Raw genomic sequence first — 26,510 nt, 5'->3', positions numbered from 1 at the left:
AACAACAACAACAACAACAACAACAACAAAACCATAAACAACAACAACAACAAAACATTTAAAAGCTCTGAAATGAATATGGCCAAATGTCAATATTAATCAGCTCCAGTAGGTGGCAGGTACATAGATATCTGTTTCTAATTATGGTTACTTTTCTATTCTCTTCACCTTTCTGTTCCACAAAATGTAAAATGTTAAGGAAAAGGAAAACCCAGTTGAGCTCAACAGAACCAAATGATGGATGGGTGGACCATGAATGAAGTAGCTGTTATCAGAAGGAAACAATCATAAACTCCAATGTTCAAAAATAAAATCTGATGTTCCTTTGTTTAATTCTTGGATGAAAATGAATCATCCGTCGAACAGAAACCTCCCGATGCTGCTGCTGGTAACGTCTGGTTGCCCCCAGTTACGGACCCGGTTTTCCTTTTCATCACTGTCGTGTTTCCTCTCCCTCGCTGGGATCCGTCTTCCATGTGTTTTCTATAAAATCAGCACAACAGCTCCTAGTGAAAAAATATTTTACTGTGCATGTGTAAGATGTGGGAGCGTAGACTGAAGGAAGGTCAATTACAAGTAAGTTTCTGCCGTACTGTCATTTCACCTTGATTCAGCTTAATTTGCCAATCAGGCCTTTATTCTGACATCAGATTTCTCTCTCTTGTTCCTGTCTGCAGCCTAAGCCAGGACTGTCTTAATTTGCTTGGTCACCAGGCATGTGGGAGCTTGTGTTCTGTCAAGACCTGACACCAAACAGTTACTGGGCACTCCAAGATTTAATTTCTCCCTAATCTCCCACTCACAGCAATCTACCTGATTCAACTTCCTCCGTTTTCCAAGTACTTGTGGCTAGGACAGATTCTCTTAGCCTCTCAGCTACTGCTCCTCGTTTTTGAGATCTGTCTTGTGTGGCTGCCAGCTCATGTCTTTATTCTGTGCTGGTCATTTTTCCAGCCCTGCAATTTGAAATTACTCATCTGATTTCATGGGTGGCTGGCAAAGGGATCTGTCAAATCTGCATATATTTAGGGGAGACCGAAAATAAAACTACATGCTGGAATTTTTTGAAAGTATAGACTTTTATATAGAGAAAAGAAAAATGTAGAAATACGGGGCAGGGGAGGTAGATACCTGTAGCTACTGGGTGACCCCCCAAAAATCAGTTTCTAGTTCTCCATGCTAATAATACATTTTAATCTATTTTTTAAAAAGTTGTTTTGCCTTAGCTCACACCTGTAATCCCAGCACTTTGTGGGGCAGAGGTGGGCTGATTGCTTGAGTCCGGGAGTTTGAGACCCACCTGGGCAACATGGCAAAACCCCATCTCTACAAAAAATACAAACATTAGCTGGGCATGGTGGTGCACACCTGTAGTCCCAGTTACTTGCTGGGGCTGAGGTGGGAGGATTGCTTGATCCCAGGAGGTTCAGGCTGCAGTAAGCTGAGATCCTCCCACTGTACTCCAGCCTGGGTGACAGAGTGAGACCCTGTTTAAAAAAAAAAAAAAAAAAGGTCAGACATGGTGACCCACGCCTATAATCCCAGCACTTTGGGAGGCCAAGGTGGGTGAATCACCTGAGGTCAGGAATTCAAGACCAGCCTGGCCAACATGGTGAAACCCTGTTTCTACAAAAATCACAAAAAAATTAGCCAGGTGTGGTGGTAGGCGCCTGTAATCCCAGCTACTTGGGGGGCTGAGGCAGGAGAATCGCTTGAACCCGGGAGGCAGAGGTTGCAGAGAGCTGAGATTGTGCCATTGCACTCCAGCCTGGGCAACAAGAGCGAAACTCTGTCTCAAAAAAAAAAAAAACTTATTTTCCCTCATTCTTTCTTGGGTTTGTTAAAATATCCCAGTAGTGTGGTTTGCCAGAAAGAGCATCAGAGCGTAGGCTTTGGAGCTCCCTGGCCTGGATTCAAGCTGTGCCCATTTGGTCTTTCTAGGCCTAGGACTCCTCACACAGAGATGAAAATAATAACATGGGATCTCTATAAAGAGTATTTTTCAAAATCTCTAATCCTCACAAACTACCAACCTATCACTCAGAATCTGTCCATACCACCCAGCAAAAATAATCACCAACGAGTGATGTTCATCCTGAACGACCCCGACGGGACAGAGGACGTGCAAAATACCAGCCTCTGGGGTCTGAGCGCAGCTGCTCTGGAACACAGACTGCTTTTGAAATGAACAATATGAGCTCGAGATTGGTGTTTGGACCGGCTGAATGCAAAGGCCCTTCCCTCTCTGGGATTCCATGATTCTATGAATATAAATTGTTTTCTAGAAAGAAATTAACGTGTCAAGTTAAATCTGCACCCATTTATACAGAGTCACAAGACTTAACAGAAGTTCCAGTTAGTTTACTGACTTGTTTAAAAAAAAAAAAAAAAAAAAAAACAGATCTTGCAGCAACAGAGGTTGGACTGCTCCATGGAAAAACTTATCTGTAGCACTACAAACTGCAGAAGAATTTAGAAGCCCTCTGTGCACCGTCCTCAACCGGTTGCACTTGTCTTCCCTTCTTCAAAATCTCATGTTAGCCGTAAAGTTGATGGAGTATTTTCTCTAGGAGACCTTGAGAATTCTTTCTGTGTCATCAGGGCTCCTAACAGGTGCGTTTCACGGGGAGAAAGGGAACATTATTGTTGTTTGGATTCCAAAAGTAAAATCTTAAGAACAGTATCATCATACAAAATGGATTTTTGAAATAACATTTAAGGAGCAAGTAGGTGCTGGGAAAATAACTTTTATTTACAATGAGAAGTACTATCTGTGGCTAATAACTGCATATTTAATAGTAACTGCATTTCTTATTAAATATTTCAAAGACATTAAAAGACCTTCAAATTAAAAAAAAATCTAAATGCCAGCAAGAAAAAAAATCCTGATCAGTGTCTTTATTGTGATGTCATAGCTTCTCACAGAAAATTATGGACTTTCATTTGAATTTTAACTGAGAAAAATAGTAGCTCCCTTTATATTGTAGGTGTGTGACCAAAACATGATTATACAACAAACTGCCATCAATTGAACCACATTGTGCACATTTTCACACTTGATTACATATAATATCATACTTGCCTCTATTTTTTGGAGTACAATCAGACTGAAAGTTCTTTGGAAATGTTTTGGTACTTTAGTATTCAGCACAGGCATATGATGGGCCTCAATAAACACTTAACAATTAGCATTTCAGAGATTTTTATATTTATTTCTGAGTGATTGTCAATTAGCGGGACTCTGTTCCTCTGTCCTCCAGGTGATTATTAATGATGCAGAATCCAACTTACCAGGGGCTTCTATTTAAAGATCTTCTGCTCTAGTGAACTTAATAGTCTCCCATGTCCTAGGGCTCTGCAGATTTGAAAGCTTGAATTTCCCTAAATCAAAGGAAATAGTGGAAAAATACTATGAAGGTAAGACCAAGGAAATGCGTAGGGTATAGCTCAGCAAGAAAAGCACATATTCTATCATGCATGAGAAAAGAAAAGGAGTCATGGGCCTGGGTAAAAACAGAAGCTATTAAGGTTGAAAATGTGACCTTCAGTGAACGTATATACAGCTGTATCCTTGGACCTTGCATCTTTGTGCAACTTGAGCATTTATAATTACTCAGGGCATCGTGGCGGAGTGTTGAATCAGAGAGAATGAGGCCATGGAGCAAACTGCAACCTTCACTCCCCAACTGGAGGATGATTTAGAGAGTTCTCTCTTGACCGGAACCCAGGTTGCCACCACCCTCTTGGCCAAGTGTGGCTTGAATCAGAAAGTCCAGCAGTGGGGTGGAGAGGTGGTGCTTCTGTTTCAGTTTTCATAAAAGGGCATTTTGGATCATAGGTAGGAGATAGAATGGAGTGGTTAAGAGGGTGGGCTCTATGGAAAGTGCCTGGGTTCCTGAAGTCCTATACAGCCATTTCCCAGCTCTGTATTTTTAGGCAAGTTATCTGACCTTCTCTAAGCCTCAGTTTCCTCATCAGTAAAATGTGACAACACAGTACTTGCCTCACAGTGTTCTCTTAGGTCAAGTGATGTAATGCATAAAAGCAGTTCGTGTGGTGCTAATTAAAAGAGGAAAAATTAGCCATGGTTTCAAAGTACTCTCCTGAGTTATGCATCTTTCTTGAGACATTATCTTATTTTTCCAATTCCTACTCTAGGACAGGTCCTCTCCCTCCACCAAAAGAGCATTGTTCTCATTTATTAACGTGAGCAGGATGTCCTCAGGACATAATTTCCTGAAGGTCAGTAGAACTGCTTCTGTTAAGAGCAATCACCCTCCAACTCTGCATGAGTTGCCACTGACTGTGGCTCTTCCAAAGTGGAGGTTCAGTAATGAAGTCAGATGTGATTAACGTCTCCTGCTGTTGCGTGCTCTTCCCATTGTTTATGGTTTTCTGTTGCCTAATGGCTACACGTTTGGGACTCCTATTTTTTAACAAACATTTAAAACCTGACAGATGACAGCTTTTAGGTTATACTTGTTTGTTAAAAATAGGATTCTTAACAGGTAGCTGTTAAATACAGAAGAGAGACTGAGTTATTAGGGAAGGTCACTGACAATAGTGATTGTTTGGACATGGGCTGGAAAGTGATATAATAGAGAGGAACAGAAAATGCCGGGTCAACACCAGCACTCTCAATCAAGGGAACTAAGGGTTGTCCATTATGCAACAGGCAGGCATGGCACAGGCGGTGCCAAGAATTTGCTTCAATCTGCCTGCACCCTGTTCTGAGACTGAGTGACCTTCTTGGAAGTGGGTGAATTTGCCCTGCTATTTCTGGCAGCAGTTCCGGTTCTCAGGCTCTTTATTCTACCAGTTGCACTTCTAAAGTAAGTAAGAACTATGTTGTCTGCTTGATACTGAGGCCCCAGTGCCAAACACATTCTTTTGATGATGTAGGGAAAAGTCCTGCATAAACTGGGCATATGAGGACAACAGGCTGAAACTCTGAAGAAGGAGAGCATGACCTTTTCCTAGCTATTCCTGGGCAACTCACCTGAGCTAATACAGCGTCTTTTCCTAGGAGGAGAAAGAATATGAACACACACACATACACCACTCACACACCACATATATGGATACACATGCATATATATTTAATAATACTGAAATCTATATTTTTCTTATCTGTTATTAAGCTATTAAGGTTTAAAATGTGATCTTCAGTGGACGTATGCAGATGTATCCTTGGATCTTGCATCTCTGTGCATCTTGAGCATTTACAGTTACTCAGGGCATCATGGCAGAGTGTTGAGTTACAGACAATGAGGCCATTATTATATTCATATGATGCCTAAATTGGCTATCAAAAAGAGGTATTTATCCTTCAACATGTAAAAAAGACTTGCCGTTTTGAAAATCAGCCCAAGGAATACTGTAGAAATGACTGTTCTCTTCCCCATCATTTGTCTTCTCCTCATCATTATTTTCCTACTTATTTTGGGGGTGTTTTTGGGGTATTAGATTGTTTTCGCATTTAACTTCTAACCTGAAGTTAAAAGTGAAAAGTCCCTCCAACAAGTCCCTTGTTCTCTAACCCTTCCCTGAAGCACAAATCTATTTTCCTAGCTGCTTGGTGGCCATCTCTCCCCGCACCCCCACAGATGCAAGAGTCTTAAAGCACACATCCATTTACTGTGAACTTCCCCAGACTGCTCCTCCACCTGTCTCCCATTTTGAAATCGATGACCTTCTCTTGCCATCTTCTTTAGTTCTTTTTCCACCCATCCATCTCCTTTGTGACTGGGGATTGCTTGTGAAAAAACTCAGATCTGACCCAGTTATTCTTGTACTTAAAATCTTCAGTGACTCTCTTCCCTACAGAATGAAGTCCAAAATTCTTATTAAGATATATAAACTCCTTCCCAATCCAGCTTTTGCCTGTTATCAGGAATCCTTTCCCACTGGGCCAGCCTGGCAGCCTCTGCCCCAGCCATGCAAATGTTCCTGCTGTCTTTGGAACACAGACCACGTCCTTTGCTCTTTTTTGCCTGCAAGCCTTTGAGAGTTTCTCCCTTCTGCTTGGAATGTGCTTTACATCTTGTCAAAAACTATCCACTATCCATTGGTACCTTGTGGGTGATGCTGTCCCTGACTGTCCCAGCCAGTGTTAGAATCTGCTCCCTCCTTGGGGGTCTCACAGTAAACCTGCCGAGTTAGAGACTTATGTTGGTCACGCCCTCCTCCAGGTCTCCAGCACCCTGGGTTTCCATGACCTCATGACCTGACATAGTACCTGGCTTCTAGTTGGAGCTCAATAAATGTTTCTTGATATAAAGATACAAATTAATTAATTAACTTGGATTTCTTTTAATACCCCTGAGAAAGTGATGGGATTTGCCTTCAAGGAAAGCCTGAACTTTTAATATCAATGGTTAAAAGTAGGGTAATTACAATTAATCAGAGCTAAGAAAATACCTTAGCAGTTACCTGGTTCAACCAGCAGCCTTTGCACATTCAACACTGGGGTTACCAGATATAAAATTACTCCCCCAAACTTACTGGGAGCAGAGAGAATTAGAACCATGCAGGTCCCAATCCCCAGTTCAGGGGCCTTTTCTGAAAGCTTCCATTTGAAGTGTTCAAAATTCGAATTATCCACAAATCTCTGATAGCATGTATTTGACCTGCCATATGGATGTGGATGATTCTGTAGATCAGAAAACTACTAGTTTATACAAATAAAACTGCAAAAATGAAAACAAAAACAAACAAACAAACAAAAAACCTCTGTTATACTTGAACCCTAGGCAGCAAAGCAGGTTGAATGGGACTGGCTACAAATTTCAACCACATGAGGGGTGTTGAAAGTCATAGGAAAAGAGAAGAGGAGAATAGCTAAGAATGGATATTTTTAGACCTGGTCATGTTTATCTAAGAAATGTGAAACCTTTGGTTTGAAAAATCTGTCTGTGGGTCCCTTGCACCCACCTTGTCCCATGAGATTCTGCATTCTCCCTCTGAACAGGTCAGGCCCAGGATCCCACTTGAAAGACTGATTCCTTCATGTCCAGGGAGCCGTAACCCAGGTCCTCCCAGAAGATAAGGGACAACCGGAAACAAATGGAAACAAAACAAGAAAATTTCATCTTTATGCAACCTTAGAAAAAAAATTTAAATAAAATTTAAGACAACAATTTACTTAATTAAAGAAGTTAGCCGCATATGTATTGTGTGCTAAGCACAATCGTCCTCATCTTCTGGATGAGGAAGTGAGGCTGAAAGAGGGAGATAACTGGCCGAGGCTCACAAATCAAGCGACAGGGAACCTAGGGCCTCTGTCTGTCAGCATCATAACCCTGAGCTCTGCTGCTGCCTCATTCAGAGTGGTGAAAAGACTTGGGACTTTTTATTGTAGCTGAATGAATTTGCCTTTGACCAAAGAAGTGGAGGCCAGTCCAACAGTGGATGGCAGGAAGGGTTCCAGTCTGTACAGCACAAACCTTGCTTCTAGTTCTGACAGAGATTCACTATCAAGGAGCGAGTTTTGAGAGGGAATGGTGGTGATGCTTTGGGGAAAAATGAAGGATTTATTGAGTGCCCAGGCTATGTGCTTGACACGTGACCATAGCATCTCTGGGAACTCCAGCCAGTATCAGACATGACAGACTCAGGACTGAAACTGAGACCACCTGTGTTATCACAATTTAGCTGTTTGTTCCAGGAACCCTTCCCTCAACAGGAGTAAGTCTGTCAATCAATAAATAACTGCACAGTTTGCTTCAGAAAATTCCTGTAGGAATTAATCTGAGACAACAGGCAAGCAGCTGGCTATTCAAACAACAGTTCACTTGTCAAGACTTGCTTCAAGACCTTTGTGCTGCTAAGCCGGCCAATCTTACACTATTATGTTGCAAAGCCTGCCCAATCTCAACCGGTTGCACCTTGAAAGACCTGCTGTGAATCATATGTGCCCCTAGGTGCCGAAACCCTATAAATATCCATTTTGACTTCCTTCTTATGAGGCACTGCTGAGACTTTGTCATGGTGGTATTCTTTCTTCTCGAAGTAACTTCTAATTGATTTGGCTTTGGTGAATCGTGAGGTCTGATGATATTTTCGGAAGATCAGCCCTAGATATTTTCAGTTTACTGATGTGGAAACTGAGGTTCTGAGAGCCCAGGTAACTGCACTTAAGTAACATAGCCCATAAACCTGGCAGAAAAAGACTCAAATCTAGATGTCTGCTCCTGAAGACCAGGTTACCACAAAAGTCTTAACTTCTTTATCTGTAAAAAGAAGAAATCACATTGGCTTATGAAGACTGATTCCTCCTTGCATGCGTTAAACTCTGATAAAAATATATTTCACCATTGTTCAGGTGACAGTAATTTTCTTCCTTTCTCTTTTATTAAAATAGCTTCCCCAGTTTTGGTTTTACATGATTTTGTTGATCTAAACAAATCGTGAGCCTAATAGAAAAGAACCCTATAGGATTTTTCTTTTTATTGTGATAAAAGACACATAACATAAAATTCAGCATTTAGGCATTTTAAAGCTCACAATTCAGTGGCATTTCGTATAATCAAAAGATTTTGTAACCACTGCCACTATCTAGTTCCACAATGTTTTCGTCACCCCAAAAAGAAACCACAGACCAATTAAGCAGTTACCCTTCCTTCCCCCTCCTCCCAGCCCCTGGCAACCACTAGTCTACATTCTGTCTCTATGAATTTGCCTTTTTTGGATATTTCATATAAATGGAATCATGCAAGATGTGCCCTTTGTGTCTGGTTCTTTGACTCAGCATACTGTTCTCAAGGTTGTTTCAGATTCTGTGTTCTATAATCTTCATGGCATTTTTTTTGACACCAAATAGCTCCAAAGCACATTAATTATTATGACTGAGTGTTTTTCTCCTACTGGGAGGGGAGAAGAAATGGTCCTCAATGGTAACAATGTGAGAGGAAAACCTCCACACCCCTTGGCCACTTAATCTAAGGAGGAGCTCTCCATTCTCCTGAGACTCTGGGCTGAGGCCCAGCCAAAGCCCAGTTGCAAAACCTGATAAGAAATATTGCATCATGGGCCAGAAACCAATCACCTAGGCTTATTTTTCCAGCCTACCCGGTGTTTCCCTGGCTTGGCCTTGTGTGCAAGTGAAGACAATGAGACAAGCTGTTGGATGGAGCAAAGTTAACAGGTGAGACTTCAGGTGGGATCTGGCTTGTACTTGGGACCATTTATGTTTCATTTTGCTAGATTAAATGGAAAGAAGCTCAAGGAAAGTTTTCCTGTCCATGCATGGAGGAAGCCATTGCTCACTTAGAAATCAGTATGGCTGGAGGTTCATGCACTCCTGCAGATCTGCCATGGCACTGCCTCTTGGCAGGTTGGTGAGCCTCTTTCAGACACTTAGGCTGAAAAGGACGCCCTTCATAAACAGTTCAGATGAAAGTGCAGAAGGAAGTGTACACTGCAACACACCCAGAACCTCCCCTCAGTCTCCTATAAATGTCAAAAAAAAAAAGAAATTGTGTACCTAATACTGACAAATCTAAATCATGATTTCATGCCAGAGATTAATATAAATCATTTTTCCTGTGACAGCTCAACAGTTAGAAAATTTACTTCATCATTTCCTTTCTCAGTTAATGTCAAACTGAAAATTGATGCTTGACACATTTACCAGTAGGACATTTTAGGCCTTTTCCTTAGAGGATTTCTTTTTCTTTTTTCACCCCTCTGAGTTATGGATGATATGGAATGTAAAAATACAAAGAGAAAAGCTAAAATGTCATTACTTTTCCTCTTTCCAATCTTTAAGATAAAAACAAGGGTCACAGGCCGGGCGCGGTGGCTCAAGCCTGTAATCCCAGCACTTTGGGAGGCCGAGACGGGCGGATCACAAGGTCAGGAGATCGAGACCATCCTGGCTAACCCGGTGAAATCCCGTCTCTACTAAAAAATACAAAAAAACTAGCCGGGCGAGGTGGCAGGCGCCTGTAGTCCCAGCTACTGAGGAGGCTGAGGCAGGAGAATGGTGTAAACCCGGGAGGCGGACCTTGCAGTGAGCTGAGATCCGGCCACTGCACTCCAGCCTGGGCAACAGAGTGAGACTCTGTCTCAAAAAAAAAAAAAAAAAAAAGGGTCACAATGAGTTCAAAATATTTATCTTATAAATACTGCATAGAAAATCATAAGTTGAGATAAATGTCAGAGAAGACACTAAGCCATATGACCACAGGTAATTTATGAGGCAGCTTAAAATAAAGCAGCTCTCTTTATTTTACAGTACTAAGATTGCTGTGAAATTTTACCTTAGCTTTCTTTTCAAATACGGCAAGAATCTAAGGCAGGAATTCTTAATGGACCCCTTGAAAATAATTGTGATGATTTTCATATGTAGATTATGTGCATCTTTCTGGGATGAAGATCATAGCCTTTTTTCTTTTTCTTTCCTTTTCTTTTGTAATCTTAAAGGGGTTGATGCCTCAAGAATAAGAAGAATCTTTGCCCTGAGAGATGGTTGGGCTATAGCGATTTTTTAAGGTCACTTCCAATTCTGAGATTCTTTGAAATCAGCATTGTATTCACCAAAGATATTTTCTTAGCTGATAGGTTGGTCTCTGCAAAACAGAAGGTTGGCTATATAATATATTGACTACTATGGATTGTTTCCAAAAATAGTTGTCCCTGCATCACAATCATGCCTTTGGCTATTAATACCTGCTAACAGGATGTAACCTTAGCTGGTTCAAAATCTCCCTGGAATTGCCACTATTTAAATAAGTATTTATTCCTCAAATTAATTAATTGCTGAATAGTATTACTATTAAATCAATTGATGTAATGTAACTAGTAAGTTTAAATATATTTTATTGCCTTTCCTAAACAGTAGATGGTTTTCTATAAAGGAACATTCCATAATACAGGTCCACAACTTCTTATTCCAAATTCCCAAATCCAGAAAGCTCTGAAGATAAGAGTTTTTTTTCCATAACTCATTTGGCAGCAAACGTGACCTTACTTGAACTCATTTGGCAGCAAGATCTGACTTGAAGTGGTATAAGGCTATTTATAGTCATTATTTACCCACTTACTGTGAATAATCATACATTTCACAGTAGAGACACCAATGTTTGATTATAAGATGCTGATCTGGACCCTGCTTAGGTGTTATGTAATATCTGATATCTGCTTAGGTGTTATGTAATATCTAGTACATGAACCATATTACCTTCCTAAAATCCCCAGATTCGAAATCCCAAAACACATCTTGCCCCACGGGGCCTCAGATAAGAGCTTGTGGGACTATCCCATATATTTTACCTAAAAAGATATATACATATATATACACATATATACACATATATATGCATGTGTAATATAATTAATGCATGTAATTAATATGTAATATTAACTTTGACATTTCCAATATATGGATTTTGTGGTCACCCTTAAAAAGGAATAAAATGCTTTTCTCATCTTTCCTAACTGGACTGACATCCAGCAAGTTATTTCTGATTTCTGATAAATGAACTCTAAAAAGCACTTGTTTACTTTGTCTCTACTAATTCTTCAAAAGTGCCAGGAAACATTAGCTACAGTTGCTTCCTGATTTTGAGGACAGTGTCTGCCTTGCCCTATACTCTATTGGGCCCAGCACATAGTAGGTAAAACAAATGAATAAATGATTACAAATTGTATTTGTATTACTGAATTATAATTGCAGTAAGACGACAATATATTATTACATTGGTTGGAAACAAAAAGCCTAAGAGTACAATCATCTTTTTTGCCACAAATTTCAAACTTTTCTCTACAACTGTAATCTAATATGTGTTAGATTGAACCCAATTCCTCAGTGCCATCAAAAAACCATCATTTTTATCCCCTGCATAAACATGATTCACATCTTAGACATCTGTCCAGAGTTCCAGCCTAGGATGACCTGAGTGTGGCATTTTCAGAGGCACAGTTAGCTTAGATGTTTCTGCAGTATGGATCAGGAAAATGTAATTCCAATTCAAATTCATCTGACATACAGATCAGAGAAAGAAATATTTGAATGCTGGTTAGACATGTTTAACGCATTTAAGGAAAAGAGCTATATCATTAAATAAAATGGAAACAATGCTATTTCCATTAGCAAGATTAACAGAACCAAGTATCCGGATTCCTATAATGTAGAAAAGGGACCAGTAGCTTTTCTATGGGAGATGCGCTTTAATCTCAAGAGTTGGAGGGAAAGCAGCAAAACCACCTCCTGACTGCCAGCCCTCCTAAGTCAAATAATGGATGAGAGCAAAGACATGTTGTCCTTGTAAAGGGACAGTCAGGTCAACACAACTTGACTGACCTGCTTAGGTGTCTCGCCTTCTATAAAGGAAGAATCTGTCTACTGGGGAATGGGGCGGAGAAGGGAGGGGCACTTGGCTATTGGTGACAGAAAAAGGAGAGTCCACTGCTGGCAGTGCCCATCCAGTCCCTATCTAGGAAAGAGTTGGTCTCAAAGCCAGCAGACTTCCAGTGTTCTTGGTCACAGTAAAAATGGATGCACTGGTAAGTCATTGCAACCAGGCTTCTCAGTTCTGACCCCAGGATTACTGCGAACCTTTTGGCTGTAACTGTCTTCCCTGGGTATAGACAGAGAATGTTTGGTCATGCTCACAGCGTGTGTAATAGGACTTGTGACCCGCTACCTTGTGAATTATTAAAGTGGCTTTCTGATTTCATATATCAATCTGAGGGGCTGACACAGAGAAATGCATTCTTACCAAATAGGTTTCTTGAGTGTTTGAAGCAGGGGGCCTGCAAATGTCCCAAGGTCATGGCCCATGGAGGTTTCCTCATGTCAGCCTCTGCCTGGCTCCCACCTTCCCAGTGTGAAACCTCAACACTGAGTTTCTTGCAAACAATAATCTCGGTAAGGGAATAAAAATATAATATTATTTAAAATGAATTCTGCATTATTGAGAACACACCTGCAACTTAAAAATCTCAAGTAAAGTCTTAATGCTTTGTCAAAAGGCAAGATCCGTATAACTTGGACCAGCTGAAGATTCCATATAAACTCCAGCTTTTGTGCTAAGATGGGAAGATAATGATTGTGCATCTGTTTTGAAACTTTGAGAGGGCTGTGATGTTTGTTTGCCCTAAATATATTTTTCTGGATATATTATTTCTTACAGTATTAACAGGCAAAAGTAACATTTAAAATAGAAATCTGTACATTAATGAAATGAAATCTGCTCTCTTAGGTACAATGACTGTTTGGGTCCAGGAAACGCACTGGGGCTTGGGACGGGGCTTTTTTTTCCCCGTAGAGTCCAGTGAGAACAACGTCTTTGGATCTCTCAGTTAGAAAGGAAAGAATCCCATTTAAGTTATAATACAATAAGTGGCAAGTAAATCAAGTATTTTTCCCATTGACAACTGACTTAGAACTTAGAACACGTAGTTCTCATTTAGCAATTTTGGTGAAATGCCTATTTTTAAATAATGATGTACATTTTCATACAGTATATACCACCTTCATAGTCACAGAATTTATGTTGGTTAGGTACAGAATTCCAACAATCGACGTGCTATTTGTAGAAATAAGTGCATTTCTTAGACATATTTGGAAAACCTCATTGTTTCCTGTACACCAGCAGAGGTTGTCCCATATATTATACATTGCAATTTGAGGCTTAGCACTTTTCCTAGAGAAACTATTCTTTGTGTCGAATAGTGGAAATCTGGATGTACAAAAGAAATAGAGGGTTATTTCACATCTTCTTGCCCTAGTTAGGCCTAGTGAGGCCTGTTACCACTATGTGCCTGGACTGTCGTGGGAGCTAGAGAGCTTGTTTCTCTGACTCTAGTAGAATGCAGTCAATGAGTATTCAGAGTGTAGGTGGTAATGCATCAGGCACTGCAGAGTTAAAGATGAAAAGGCAAGTTCTAAAGGGACCTCTAGTCTGGTAGGGAACAGACAAGTAGTTTGGAGACATGAAAAAGAGACTAACTTAGGAGTCAGGCACCTAGACTTATCTCTGCTCACCTGTTGCCGTGAACAAACTGCCTCAGCTCATATGCATTACCTCCATAGGGGCATGACCTTGGGAAATTAACAGGCCCTCATACTTACGCACTGGGAAACCTGCTTGGTAGGAGTGTGTTTCTCTGAGTCAATTCCTGAAGTTGATACATAAAAGTCAAAAAGGTCAGCCGGGCACAGTGGCTCACCTCTGTAATCCCAGCACTTTGGGAGGCTGAGGCAGGCTGAAGGCTTGAGACCAGGAGTTTGAGACCAAACTGAGCAACATGGAAAAACCCTGTCTCTACAAAAAATACAAAAACTAGCCAGGTGTGGTGGTACCTGCCTGTAGTCCCAGCTACTTGGGAGGCTGAGGTGGGAGGATCACTTGAGCCCGGGAGGTGGAGGTTGCAGTGAGCCAAGATCACACCACTGCATTCCAGCCTGGGTGACAGTGAGACGCTGTCTCAGAAAAAAAAAAAAAAAAAAGCAATTTAATAATGAGTTCACGTATATGAAATTACGTAAATCTTAGTTTTCTGATTTGTACAATGGGATTTTTAAATTTACTAACTCAGAATTACTTTGAAGATTAAGTGAGATGTTAATATCTACCCATCATGCCTTCTGATGCCAGGTGAATCTTTCTAAAACACTGTTTTCATCCTGACACTCTTGCTTATAAATCTCCATGCTTTTAGGAAGATTAGAGTTCGACGCTTTTACATAAACTTTTTGATCTGTTCCCAAACCACTTTCCAGTTTCATCTCCAATTACTCTATCAAAATGAAGTACCTGCAACTGCCTATTCATTGTCTGACCATTCTTCTTGACTCCCCATACCTCTAGGTTTTTGTTCATGCAGTTTTCTTCTCCTTATAACGTCCCCTGGAATGGCCATTCGTGTGGTTTTCTCTCCTCATCTAAGGTCCACGTGGTTATCCAGCCTCTAGGTTACGCCACTCTACCATCCATTCTCTCCTGCTACTGAGCCCTTGAAATGTGCCTAGTTCCAATTAACATGGGCTAGAAATGTAAGATACACATCAGATTTCAAAGATTCAGTATTTTTAAAAGTGAAGTATCTCATAAAAATGTTTTAGATCAATTACATATTGAAACTAATTTTATCTGTTAATTTTAATTTTTAATTGAACTAGAAAATATAAAATTAAATATATAGCTTGCATTGTGTTGCTATGAGATAGCACTGGTCTAGAGCCCTACTTTTGGCCCAAGCATCTGGCACTCAACCACACCTGCCTCATTCTTTGTCATTTTTCAACACATGGATGTCTAATCTTCCCAACCACAGTGTGACTGCTTTGGGCACAGGCTCTGTTTTAGGCTGGGCGCATCCCATACAGCACACTCACTCAGTACATGATACCCTTAATTAAGAGCAGATGAATATATGAATCACAAAAGACTAATCACAGAAATCCCTTACATAATTACACTTCCCAGGTGTTTTCCCAGCACATATAATGTGAAAAATTTTGTCTCTGCCGGGCACGATGGCTCACACCTGCAATCCCAGCACTTCAGGAGGCCAAGGCTGGAGGATCAATTGAGCCCAGGAGTTTGAGACCAGCTCTGACAACATAGGGAGACCTGGTCTCCACAAAAACAAACAAAAAATCTGGGTGTGGTGGCATGTGCCTGTAGTCCCAGCTACTCAGGGGGCTGAAGATCACTTGAGCCTTGGTGGATTGTTTAAGCTCAGGAGTTCGAGACCAGCCTGGGCAACATGGCAAAACTGCGTGTCTACAAAAAGTACAAAAATTAGCCAGGCATGGTGGTGCATGCTTGTAGTCCCAGCTACTCAGGGGAGGGTGAGATGGGAGCATCGCTTGAGCCTGGGAGATTGAGGCTACAGTGACCGGTGGTCATGCCACTGCACTCCAGCCTGGGTGCCAGAGCGAGACCCCATCTCAAAGAAACAAACATAAAATGTGTTTGTCGCTTTAGGTATATTAACACTCAAAAGGTTTGAAGAGAGTTGTAAACATGTGCCCTTTCGGGAGGGGGTTTTAATTGGTTGCCTTGTCTGAGAAAAATTTTATGTTTTTAAAAAATAGTATATATTTTATAATTTATAAAACATAAATTATCTATAATGGAATTTACATTTTAAAAATGTATATTGTCTGTTTTGTTCCATGCTTACAGGATGCTTTTTGCAGTACTGTGAAGATTTACTAATCTTCGTGTTACACTTCTTCACTTTGCACAATATTTTCTTCTGATCTTCAGAGCTTTGTGACTCTGGTGACTGAAAAAAGTTACTAGCATGATTTCAGGAATTGATGACATCAGACCAGGCCTGAACTTAACGTTATGTACCATGTTTTGTTCTTTCTTGTCTCTAAGAGGAATCCCTGTTACTGGAAATGATTCCCGAGTGAACAACAGAAAGAATGAATAGATTTGAAGTTGTTTATAATGGAAATGGAATTATTGAGCGCATAGAAAGCTGAGGAGAGGGTGTCACAGTTTTACATGTGTATCATCAAGAGGGTTTTTTTTTTTTTTTTTTGAGACAGGGTCTCACTCTGTCACAGTGGCACAATCAGGGCTCACTGCAGCCTTGACCTCCTGGGCTCAAGTGATCCTCCCACCTCAGCCTCCTGAGAAGCTGGGATTACACTCACGTGCCACCATGCCCAGCTAACTTTTGTATTTTTGGCAGAGACGAGGTTTCGCTATGTTGCCCAGGCTGGTCTCGAACTCCTGGGCTCAAGCGATCCACCGCTTTGGCCTCCCAAAGTGCTGGGATTACAGGTGTGAGCCACTATGCCTGGCCATCAAAAGGATTTTTGTATAGAATAGTGGCTCAGTCCTCAGTTTTCAGATTTCTCTAAGATCAATCATGAGTGAAAACAGGATGAGGGATTTGGGTTTGCTATAAAGGAAACATTTGCTGATCGGATAGGCTATTCAGTAGACCAGGTCTTTAAATCTCAAAATGATCTCACCAGATCATCTCTCTAGATCCGCATTGATCTAGGTATAACCTTGCATGGGGCTGGGGTAGTGTTTACTAGACACATCAAGATCTTTCCCATGCTGAAGAGTCTGGAATTTTTCTGAGTGACTCAGTTTCACTTACGTATGCCTATTTTAAGAAAAGAAAAAAAAAAACATACTATCTCTGAACTGATCACAAAATCAGTTAAGTGCAATGAGTTCTTTAAAAAGAGCATCTTACTAAAATGTTACTTAAAATGGTTTTAAAAAATCTCTTGAGTGAAGAAAATGTTATTGGAATGTCTATTAATGTTTACTCTTTAACAGCATTTTTTTACAAGGACTTCAAGATTGCAGGTGCGTTCCTGTAGTTAACATAACAGAAATTGTAAGCCAGTAAAGTTCCTTTAGATTTGTTCCTGTTTATTAGGTTGGGAACAGAAAAACTCAATACCCTGCAACCCATAAAAGAGGGGTGTGCAAAAATATAAACTCTTGTTGCTCTCAGCGCGTTTCATCTCTGAATTGCTATTCCAAGAAAAAGGAGAATAATCTAGATAGTTGCTTTTAGTATTTATAACTCAATGCAAAATTGTAGAGTTGAGTAATTTTCCAAACTGGCTTTCCTTTCTCAAAGTGGCTGTGGGTTAAGAATCGTTAAACAATCACTTTGCTCAGCACAGAGCAAACAGGTTTTTTAATCCGATGTTTGGGAAGATTATTTTATTCAGTTGTGGTTTCTGTGGAATTTTAAGTGCAACAAAAAATGAAGGACCATTTGTTTGAATGCATGGGCTATTATATATATTTTTGCTATTCTTAGTTGTTCTTTTCATTAAAAAAAAAAAAAAAAAAAAAAGACGGAGGGATTTCTGTGGGTGGAGTTGCTAGGAAAGGGAAAAGGAGGCCAGGAGAAAGTATTCAAAATGATAGACTTTGCAAGGCAAATAACTTCTGTCATAGCATCTCAAAGAGATTTGTAAACAGAGGCTACTGATCAGGCTTTGCAGGAAGTGAACCTGAATGGCAAGGAAACTGATTGATTTCCCCAGGGTCATTGGGCACAGTGGGAACTATAGTTAGACAGCCATTGTGGCCACAGTGGGCCATCTGCTTGAAAGAGTTTTCCACACCCCTAAAATTTTACCCACAATTCCGACAAATCAGCTAGCCTAATAATAATTAGCAAAACTAATTTGCAAATAGTTGAAGGTGGAACAACTAATGTTACCTTTTGAAACCAAGATAATGAGACTGACAAGGTCACATGGTTACGAAGTGACAATATCAGAAAAAAGAAAGGCTAAGATAGTCCCACACCCCAAATATTAAGCTCATCCTGGACACCTTTGATAGGAAAATACAAACAAGTATTTAACTTGTTATCTGCTTGGAGTTGCCACCTAATTGTGAGCAATACTGAAATTCTCAGGAAGAAACCCAAACTTGACATTTAAAATGCATCATAGGTAAGTTTTGTGTCATAAGTGGGAAGAAAACAGTGTGGTCTTGCTACTCCTAATTAACAGCTATTAGCAAGGGAATATGGAGACAGGAAAAATGGAACTGTAAATGTTGAGAGATGTTGAAAATCAGAGCTTTAGGAAATGATTTGTGAGAAATCCATGCTCCCAGGAAAATAAATGTATCAAGAACTAGATGTTCTAGGTGTTTCTAGCTTATTTGAAAATTGAAGGCTGGGCATGGTGGTGAGCCATGCCCTATTTTCAGCACTTTGGGAGGCCAAGGCAGGTGGACTGCTCGAGCCCTGGAGTTCAAGAGCAGCCTGGGCAACATAGGGAGACTCTGTCTCTACAAAAAATACAAAAAAAAAAAAAAAAAAAAATTCCAGGCTTGGTGGCACGTGGCTGTAGTCCCAACTACTCACTCAGGAGGCTGAGGTGGGAGGACCACTTGAACCTGGGAGGTCGAGGCTGCAGTAAGCCATGATTGTGCCACTGCACTACCAGCCTGGGCAACAGTGAGACCCTGTCCTAGAAAGAATTGAAGAAGTGCTCCAACACTGGGCGCAGTGGCTTAAGCCTGTAATCCCAGCACTTTGGGAGGCCGAGGCGGGCGGATCAAGAGGTCAGGAGATGGGGACCATCCTGGCTAACACGGTGAAACTCCGTCTCTACTAAAAAATACAAAAAATCAGCCAGGCGGGGTGGCGGGTACTTGTAGTCCCAGCTACTCGGGAGTCTGAGGCAGGAGAATGGTGTGAACCCAGAAGGCAGAGCTTGCAGTGAGCTTAGACCATGCCACTGCACTCCAGTCTGGGCAACAGAGCAAGACTCCGTCTCAAAAAAAAAAAAAAAAAAAGGGAAAGGAGAGAAGAAATAAAAAAGAAGTGCTCCAAACAGGGCTAGTGAGTATGGTGTTTCTAAGACAAGAATGATCTTCAGTATAGAAGCTGGGAACGTGATCACTGCCAAACATCCAAGAGAAGGCAAAGGCTTAAAGGCAGTTGCTTACAAAGCTGTCTTGGGTGCTGCTAACGTTACTGCAAAGATCATGCTCTGATAGTGCCAGCAGTGTGGGAGCTTCTTGGAGCTACCATTTTTGCAGTCTGTCATTAGAGCCATCAGATTTGAAACCACTTCTCTGTTCTGTGACCACATAATCGAATCTGATTGATTCAGTCACTATCGTCCTCCACCTACAAAAGGGTAAAAAGACTATTGATGAGGTAAATTAGCCTACAAAGAATCTATTTCTAGTATTCCTACCTTTTTGATTACATTATGACAGCTATCTAGTAGAGGATCCTTAAATGACAGCAGACTAAACATGGCATTTTTTGGAGAATGTTATCCTGCTGGAAGAGTAGTTCAATAGAGTTTGCTTAAAAATCATTGCAGTGTAGCAATGTTATTTGGGATGCATTGAATAAAAAATTATGAGATTCAGGAGCAATATTCTAGATGGAAATTTAAATGGTGCAGAGGGTGTATGTGAAGAGGAAGAAAGAGAAATTAATTTAATTCCATTTGCTGATGTGACTGTAGCACAACTATTTTTAGGTATAATCCAAACAGTGCATATCTTCTCCATTTTGATTAGTAGAAAATTGGCAGGGAGTCAAAAGAATTAGTATTTCTCAGCACATTATGCCAGAAATGTACAAATAAAATGACATTATCTGTGCCAATGTGGTTAATTTACTTCTAAGGTTTTTTTTCCTTCAGATAAACGAGTGAGTCCAGCTTGGTTAAAAATATTTTTTAAAAAGTCTTTCACAACTGGCAGCAAAAGTTGTAGAATAATTTTTCTTTAGATCCTTGCTGAGAACCTCTTGCAAAAAACTTAAACGTTAATATTGCCCTGATACTTTGGGTGCAGAATTTCTGTCTGGCAATTTTATATACTGCCAGAGGAAGTCGGCATATTCAACAAAATGTGAAATTAAAATAAGCTAGGAAAATGTGCTTAACAAGGAAAGATTTCACAATAGCCACTTAAGAGTTACTAATAATTCCAGTTCCAAAGAAAGCATAGACTAAGAAACAAATAAATAAACTCTATTTACAAAGTTTTATATAGGCAAGTTCACCAAAGGATGAAGCCATATGCTATACCAATTACATATTTCTACGTCGAAGAGAGAATTTATATATCCTGGAAAATCTCCATTGAGTTCTTGTTAGTGTTCAACCTGAATGTAACTTCCAATGTAGCAAATCTATGAATCTTGATCAGATTTTCCTGCTTTGATTTTAAGGTTTATGCTTTTGGTACATTGATACACACAAGCCTATGGGTAAGGCTGCCCTTTTGCACACTCAATGCCCTCTTCTTCCTATTTCTGCAGTGCACAATCTCACCAGATTAAGCAGGACTGGCTGCTTTCTCCTTCCACTGCCATCACTACTGGGACTGACAGCCCAGCTTCCCCACATTTCCTATTATAAATCAATGGCTGCCTTCTTCAAAAGAGACAAAAAGTAGTCTTCATGGGGATTTGGAATCACTGACATGGTCTGTTTCTGAATCCATGTAATTCTCAGTTGGAGAGCTTGGGAGATCACACAAAAATCTTTTCTATTTCCTGCCAATACATAGACACGGGCCCCAAGATTATAGTGGTTTCCTCTAACTCACTAAAGTGACTAAACCTGTGTACTAAGTAGTTAAATTATACACATTTGTTCTTAAAGCTTAAAGGACTTTCATGATTTTAAGACCTGAGTGATTTTAAGACCTGAGATTTGACAGGCCTGCATATACGTTTTGGGCTGGGAAGATTTTTTTTATTTAAATGTGAAGACATCTAGACAAAATAAGTAAATAAATAGGAAATCAAGAAAATGAAGCATTTACCTGGTACTTCTGTGTTTAGTATTTCAAACAAAGAAGGACAAAACCCCTAAGAAAATGCATCTTACGTACTCATGGTCGGGGGTGGATAGAAATTAACCATATTTGGTTCCTAGGGACATTACAGTGACATTTCATCCTGAGACTGATTTTACATTCTTCAAAACATGTTTCTTTAAGTATTTATCTTTGTATTCTTAAAGACGCTCTCCTTTTTCCTTTTTAAATTTTATTTATTTATTTATTTTTTGCTGGAAAGGGGTTAAACTTCATAGCAGCTTTTGTTGAGGCTGTTACCGTTCATGCAACCTTCTGCTGGTCTCTAAAACATCTACGTCATTAACCTTTCTCAGAAGAAGGTTGCCTTGTCTTTAGAGTATGCCGTTGCAAAAAAGAATGTTCAGTCTAAACTTTTCCCTGTTAGAGAATACTCTGCTCATTTAAAGTGTAGCATAAGCCAGAAGTTAATATTCTTTACTTTGGCTTATTTACTGTATGGTCATGAAATAAAAAGCTTATTTGAAAATATAGTAAGTACTTTAAATGTATTTTGGAGAATGTAAAATTAATCTCAGAACAGAATTGCACTATCCTTTCCTTTAGGAAATAACTTTATGAAAAATACCCCATCCTTCGGGTGCTGTAATTTTGTTAGAAACTTAAATCCCTTCACACTTGCTTTTATCTATGATCTGTCCACCCAGAACTTCTGGCAAAATGATCTATTTAACTACATAAGAGAAAAAACATTTACTTCAGAAGTCCTTTTATACATTTTTGCTTAACCATGAAAGCATTTTTCATTCTAAACAGCCTCTGGAAAAATCTGCACACACTGATCATCTGCAGGCTGTGATTTTCTATTGGAAAACAAAAATAAGCCGTGGAAGCCACTTATTGCATTCCAAGTAGGCAACTGATCATTCAATGAGTTAGTCTTTCCTGCATTTCCATGAAAAGTTGCAGCTGAGTTAAATGACCGCATCACTTTTTTTTTTTTTTTAGGAGATATGCAATCTCAAATGTCACTTTTTAAGTCAAGTGCAGCAGATGGGATCTTGAAAGTGCCTACAAGTAGTCTAGAATACCTTGAATCCGGCTGTGAAAATTTAGGGCAAATCTGCAGCTCTCAGTAGGTAAACACCTTATTTAGGTCTGGAGGCATTTTGCTATGTTACTGATTCATGAAAGCCTATTAAAAGAGCTTATGGGAAATCCAGTCTATATTTTGAACAAAACAAGCTGTCTTTTTCATTATCACTGACCCTTTACAGACACACAGTACATAATCTTGATTGTGCTTCACTGGTATTTATTGCACATGGACCAATTCCTCACACAGTAGTTAGTTGCACCAGAGTATAAATACTTGGTAAAACACACAAGAGGAAGTAGAGTTTACACACAAGTGCTAACTTTCACCAGCAAATTCACGTGGGCACTTGGACATAAAAAAAAATTTAAAAATCCTTAAGATAATTATATTTATAATATGGATACAGTTACAGTACCATGATAAAGGAGTATAAAAAGGTATTTTCCCCAATAAATCATTAGCTCAATAACATACTAGACAACAGAAGTAGAGTTTGAATTTTATTTTAGTTTTTAAGATCTGCCCAGCCCCTCCCCCTTTAAAAAATATTTAATTTCTTTTTGTGCAAGTAACATCTCCTGTGGACTTCGTAATTCCTAACACTGTGCAAAAATGGCATTTTGAACCACTCCTTTTTTGTTGTTGCTTTTGTTTTTATCCACATGTGCAGTAATCTGAACTGTTTCTCTCTCTCTAATGTCCTGTCTTCATTTGACAGAGTCACATGTCACAGAGAGAGAGGCTCTGCGCCTGGTCCTTCCAACTAATATTGATACATAAATAAGCTGTTTAATATAAACAAGTCTTTCTATCTGCTGTGCAAACGCACAGTGTGAGGTAGAAATCCCTCAGCCTGACCACCCAGGCGCGCGGGGGACGGCGGGTTTGCCCTACACAAGGAAAGCAAGGTGGGGCTTGTTCCAAGAAGAGCTTAACATTTCTTGAAACGTTAATTTTTTTTTTTTTTTTTTTTTTTTGCCTCCATCCTTTCTCTTTGCTTTCATGACAGCAGAACTCATTACTTAGAAATTAAAATGAAATTTATCTGGAAAGCAAAAGAAAATATGTCTTGACAAACTGTCATTCTCCTCTCTCTGGCTGGTAGACTACTCCTGTTCCTGGGAAAGGGATAGGAGCCACGCTGATCGATTTTAATCCCCTCCTAATGCTTTTTCCTTCCCCTAACCCACCCAACTTCCACTCTGGTCCTCGCAGAAAGTGTCAAAAACCACATGGTGGGGGAAAAAAAAATCTAAAGATGCATCACACGCACACACAAAAGAAGGCCGGACCACAAACAGAAAAAACAAGAAAAGAAAGAAAGAAAGAAAAAACCCAGCAACATCCGTAAGCCACTCTCCCATCCCTCCCCAAACTTTCCTTTTTGTGCAATGGTCCGTGGCTTTTCTGTTTGCCTCGGATGATTCAGACGAGGATTGTGGGCTTCGAGTTCACCTGCTTTCGGTCTTGAGTAAACACAGATCTCCTCGTTCCCCCGGGAAGTCGTTCCGGGCGCCCGGGCTGTCCTCCTCCCGGGGTGCCCGGCGTCTTCGCCCCGCGGCGGGCCCTACACCTTGGACTCCGAGGCGAATTCGGGGCGGCACGGCTCGTCCAGGCTCGAGTCGCTGTCCGCCGCCGCCCCGCCGTTGCAGCCGGCCCAGGGCTCCAGCAGGCGCGCGGGCTGCGTGGCCCCGACGACATCGTCTTCGTCGTCGTCCGAGGCGGCCCCGGGCGACGGCGGGGGTCCGGGCCGGGCCAGACAGCCCAAGGCGCGCGGCCGGTCTCCGTGGGCCGCGTGGCGCCGGCGGGCAGCCCTGCGCGCGCAGCAGAGCAGTCGCTGGAAGGCGTTGCGGAAGTCGGGGCTGCGGCAGTAGATGATGGGGTTGAAGGCCGAGTTGGCGTAGCCCAGCCAGTTGAAGAAGACGAAGAGGCGGTCGGGCACCAGCTCGCGGTGGAAGGCCTTCACCACGTTGGCCAGGAAGAAGGGCAGCCAACAGAGCGTGAACACGCCCATGATGATGCCCAGCGTCTTGAGCGCCTTCTGCTCGCGCAGGGCCACGAGGCGCGAGGGCCGCCGCTTACCCGCACGCCCGTTGACCAGCGGGGCGGTGGTGGCAGCGGCGGTGGCGGGGCGCAGGGGTCCGGGCGGCGGCGCGGGCGCGGGGACCGGCGAGGGCGAGGGCGAGGGCGAGGGCGGCCGCGCGGGGCCGCCGAGGAAACGGCGCTCGCAGCTGTCGATCTTCTTCACCTGCTTCTGGGCCTCGCGGAACACCCGCAGGTACACGAAGGCCATGATGCACAGGGGCACGTAGAAGGAGACCACGGACGAGGCGATGGCGTAGGCCCGGTTGGTGACGAAATCGCAGCACTTGGGGTCGTTGTAGCAGCGGCGCGCCTCGTCGCTCTCCGCCCGCCACCAATGCATGAGAATGGGCAGAAAGGACACCAGGGCTGAGATGGCCCACACGGTGCACACGAGGCCCCGCGCCCGCGCGCGCGTCAGCAGGCTCTGGTAGCGGAAGGGCGAGGTGATGGCGAGGTAGCGGTCCAGGGCGATGACACACAGGGTCTCGATGCTGGCCGTCACGCACAGCACGTCCACCGAGGTCCACAGCTCGCAGAAGAAGGAGCCGTACTCCCAGCGGCCCCACACCACGATGGTGGCCCCGAACGGCACCACCAGCAGCCCCATGACCAGGTCGGCGCTGGCCAGGGACATGATGAAGAGGTTGGTGAGCGTCTGCAGCCGCGGCGTCTTGGCGATGGCCACGATCACCAGCACGTTGCCCGCCACGATGAGCAGCACGATGAGCGCCATCAGCAGACCCATGCCCGCCGTCCACTGCTGCGACAGCGGCTCGGGGCCTTCGCTGGCGGGCGGCAGCAACGAGGCGGGCGGCGACGCGGGCACCAGCAGCCGCGCCGCGGTGGCCGCGCCGTCGGGGAGCGGTGCGGCCGACGACAGGTTACCGGGCTCGGAGGCGCCCAGGACGAGCGCCCCCGCGCCCATGCCGAGTTGCGGAGGCCGGAGGCGGGGGGTGTGGCAGGGCTGGGCCTTGGTTGGGGAACACCCCAGAAGCCTGGACGGCGGGGTGCGCAGAGGGAGGTCGCGGCCGGGTCAGGGCAGCCGCGGCGCGGGGCCGGAGGCATGGGCGCCGGGCGCCTTTCCCGCCGGAGCCGAACGCTGTCTCTGCCGCCGCCGCCTCCGCCGCCGCTGCTGCTGGAGCCGCTGCCGCTGCTGGAAGAGCCGCCGGGACCTCAGCATGTTTCTGAGCGCGCCGGGCCCGCAGCTCCGGCACCCAGCACCCACCCCACCCCGCTCCCACTCCCCAAGCCAACCCCCGGGGCCTGGCGTCAGGCTCCTGCAGCCAATCCGGGCAAAGGCACGCCCCCGTCTGGTCTGCCCCCCCACCAACCTCCAACTCCCCGCACCCCCTTCCCGTTGGCAATTGAGCGGCTCCTGAGAGTCCCGAGCTGATCATGGAGCTAGTGCCTCCCGTGCGCCCGCGGGTTCCTGCGGACGCACCTCTTCCTGCGCCCGCTGGCTACAGGTCCCTGTTTCCCCGTGCCCCCTCCCGCGCTCGGCCTCCCCCCTGGGGCCCCGCCCCCTCAGCCCCCACTCGCTCTCGCACCCGCTCCTGCGCCTCGTTTGCCTCCTGCGCGCCGTTTGCCTCCGGCGGTGGGCTGCCTGCTGCGCCCCGCTCCCTGTGCATCCCCTCGACCTGCAGTGCCGGGGTTCCCTGCGTAACAGAGCGCTAGCTCCCTTGAGCGCGGAGGGGACCTTGGTGTTCAGGAAGCGCCGGAGCGCCTGGGACAGCTTGTCCTCCAGGCTTGGAGGAGTTTGCCCTGCGAGCTTGGTTGTGATGTGGGGCAGCCTAGCAGGATGTGTGTAAAACCCTTCCCCCGTCAAGACGGGACCCAGCCAGCCTGCGTCGTGACAGCTTGGGGGACTGGAGGTGGGTGTTAGTGGTTAGAAGAAACTTCCCAGCAGAGCGGGTTGCTGGAGCCAAGCGCGCATCTGTCAAGAATGCTCTCTGGGCGCTGTTCTTGCAAGGATCCTCTGTTGAACCTCAAGTGCAGTAGATGTGGAAAGGAAGCGAAGGTTTGTGCATCTAACAGCTAACGCTGAGGGCCCGTTGGAATCGTACACACTCCTCAGT

At 43.1% G+C, this 26,510-nt stretch overlaps 1 protein-coding gene across 7 annotated transcripts; it reads right to left on the bottom strand.

The window, feature by feature from the left end:
* Positions 1–25,535, bottom strand: ADRB1 (adrenoceptor beta 1). Of its 7 annotated transcripts, XM_030941240.1 has the most exons (6): positions 23,806–25,535; positions 14,811–14,993; positions 10,263–10,571; positions 6,934–7,034; positions 3,292–3,381; positions 1–506 (listed from the first exon to the last, which is right to left on the bottom strand). In XM_030941240.1, the coding sequence occupies exon 1, from the start codon at positions 25,358–25,360 to the stop codon at positions 23,918–23,920; it is 1,443 nt and encodes a 480-aa protein (XP_030797100.1). In that variant the 5' UTR covers positions 25,361–25,535; the 3' UTR covers positions 1–506; positions 3,292–3,381; positions 6,934–7,034; positions 10,263–10,571; positions 14,811–14,993; positions 23,806–23,917. The 7 variants fall into 7 exon arrangements, 3 of the variants coding, with proteins under 3 accessions (XP_030797100.1, XP_030797101.1, XP_030797102.1); XR_004060123.1 differs by lacking the exons at positions 10,263–10,571; positions 14,811–14,993; positions 23,806–25,535 and adding exons at positions 12,723–12,867; positions 14,309–14,359; XR_004060122.1 differs by lacking the exons at positions 14,811–14,993; positions 23,806–25,535 and adding an exon at positions 12,723–14,250.
* Between the last annotated feature and the right edge of the window lie 975 nt (positions 25,536–26,510).

Source organism: Rhinopithecus roxellana, chromosome 11 (genome assembly GCF_007565055.1).
Source record: "Rhinopithecus roxellana isolate Shanxi Qingling chromosome 11, ASM756505v1, whole genome shotgun sequence".
In the NCBI taxonomy this organism is placed as follows: domain Eukaryota; kingdom Metazoa; phylum Chordata; class Mammalia; order Primates; family Cercopithecidae; genus Rhinopithecus; species Rhinopithecus roxellana.
This window is presented reverse-complemented; position numbering and strand designations above follow the sequence as displayed.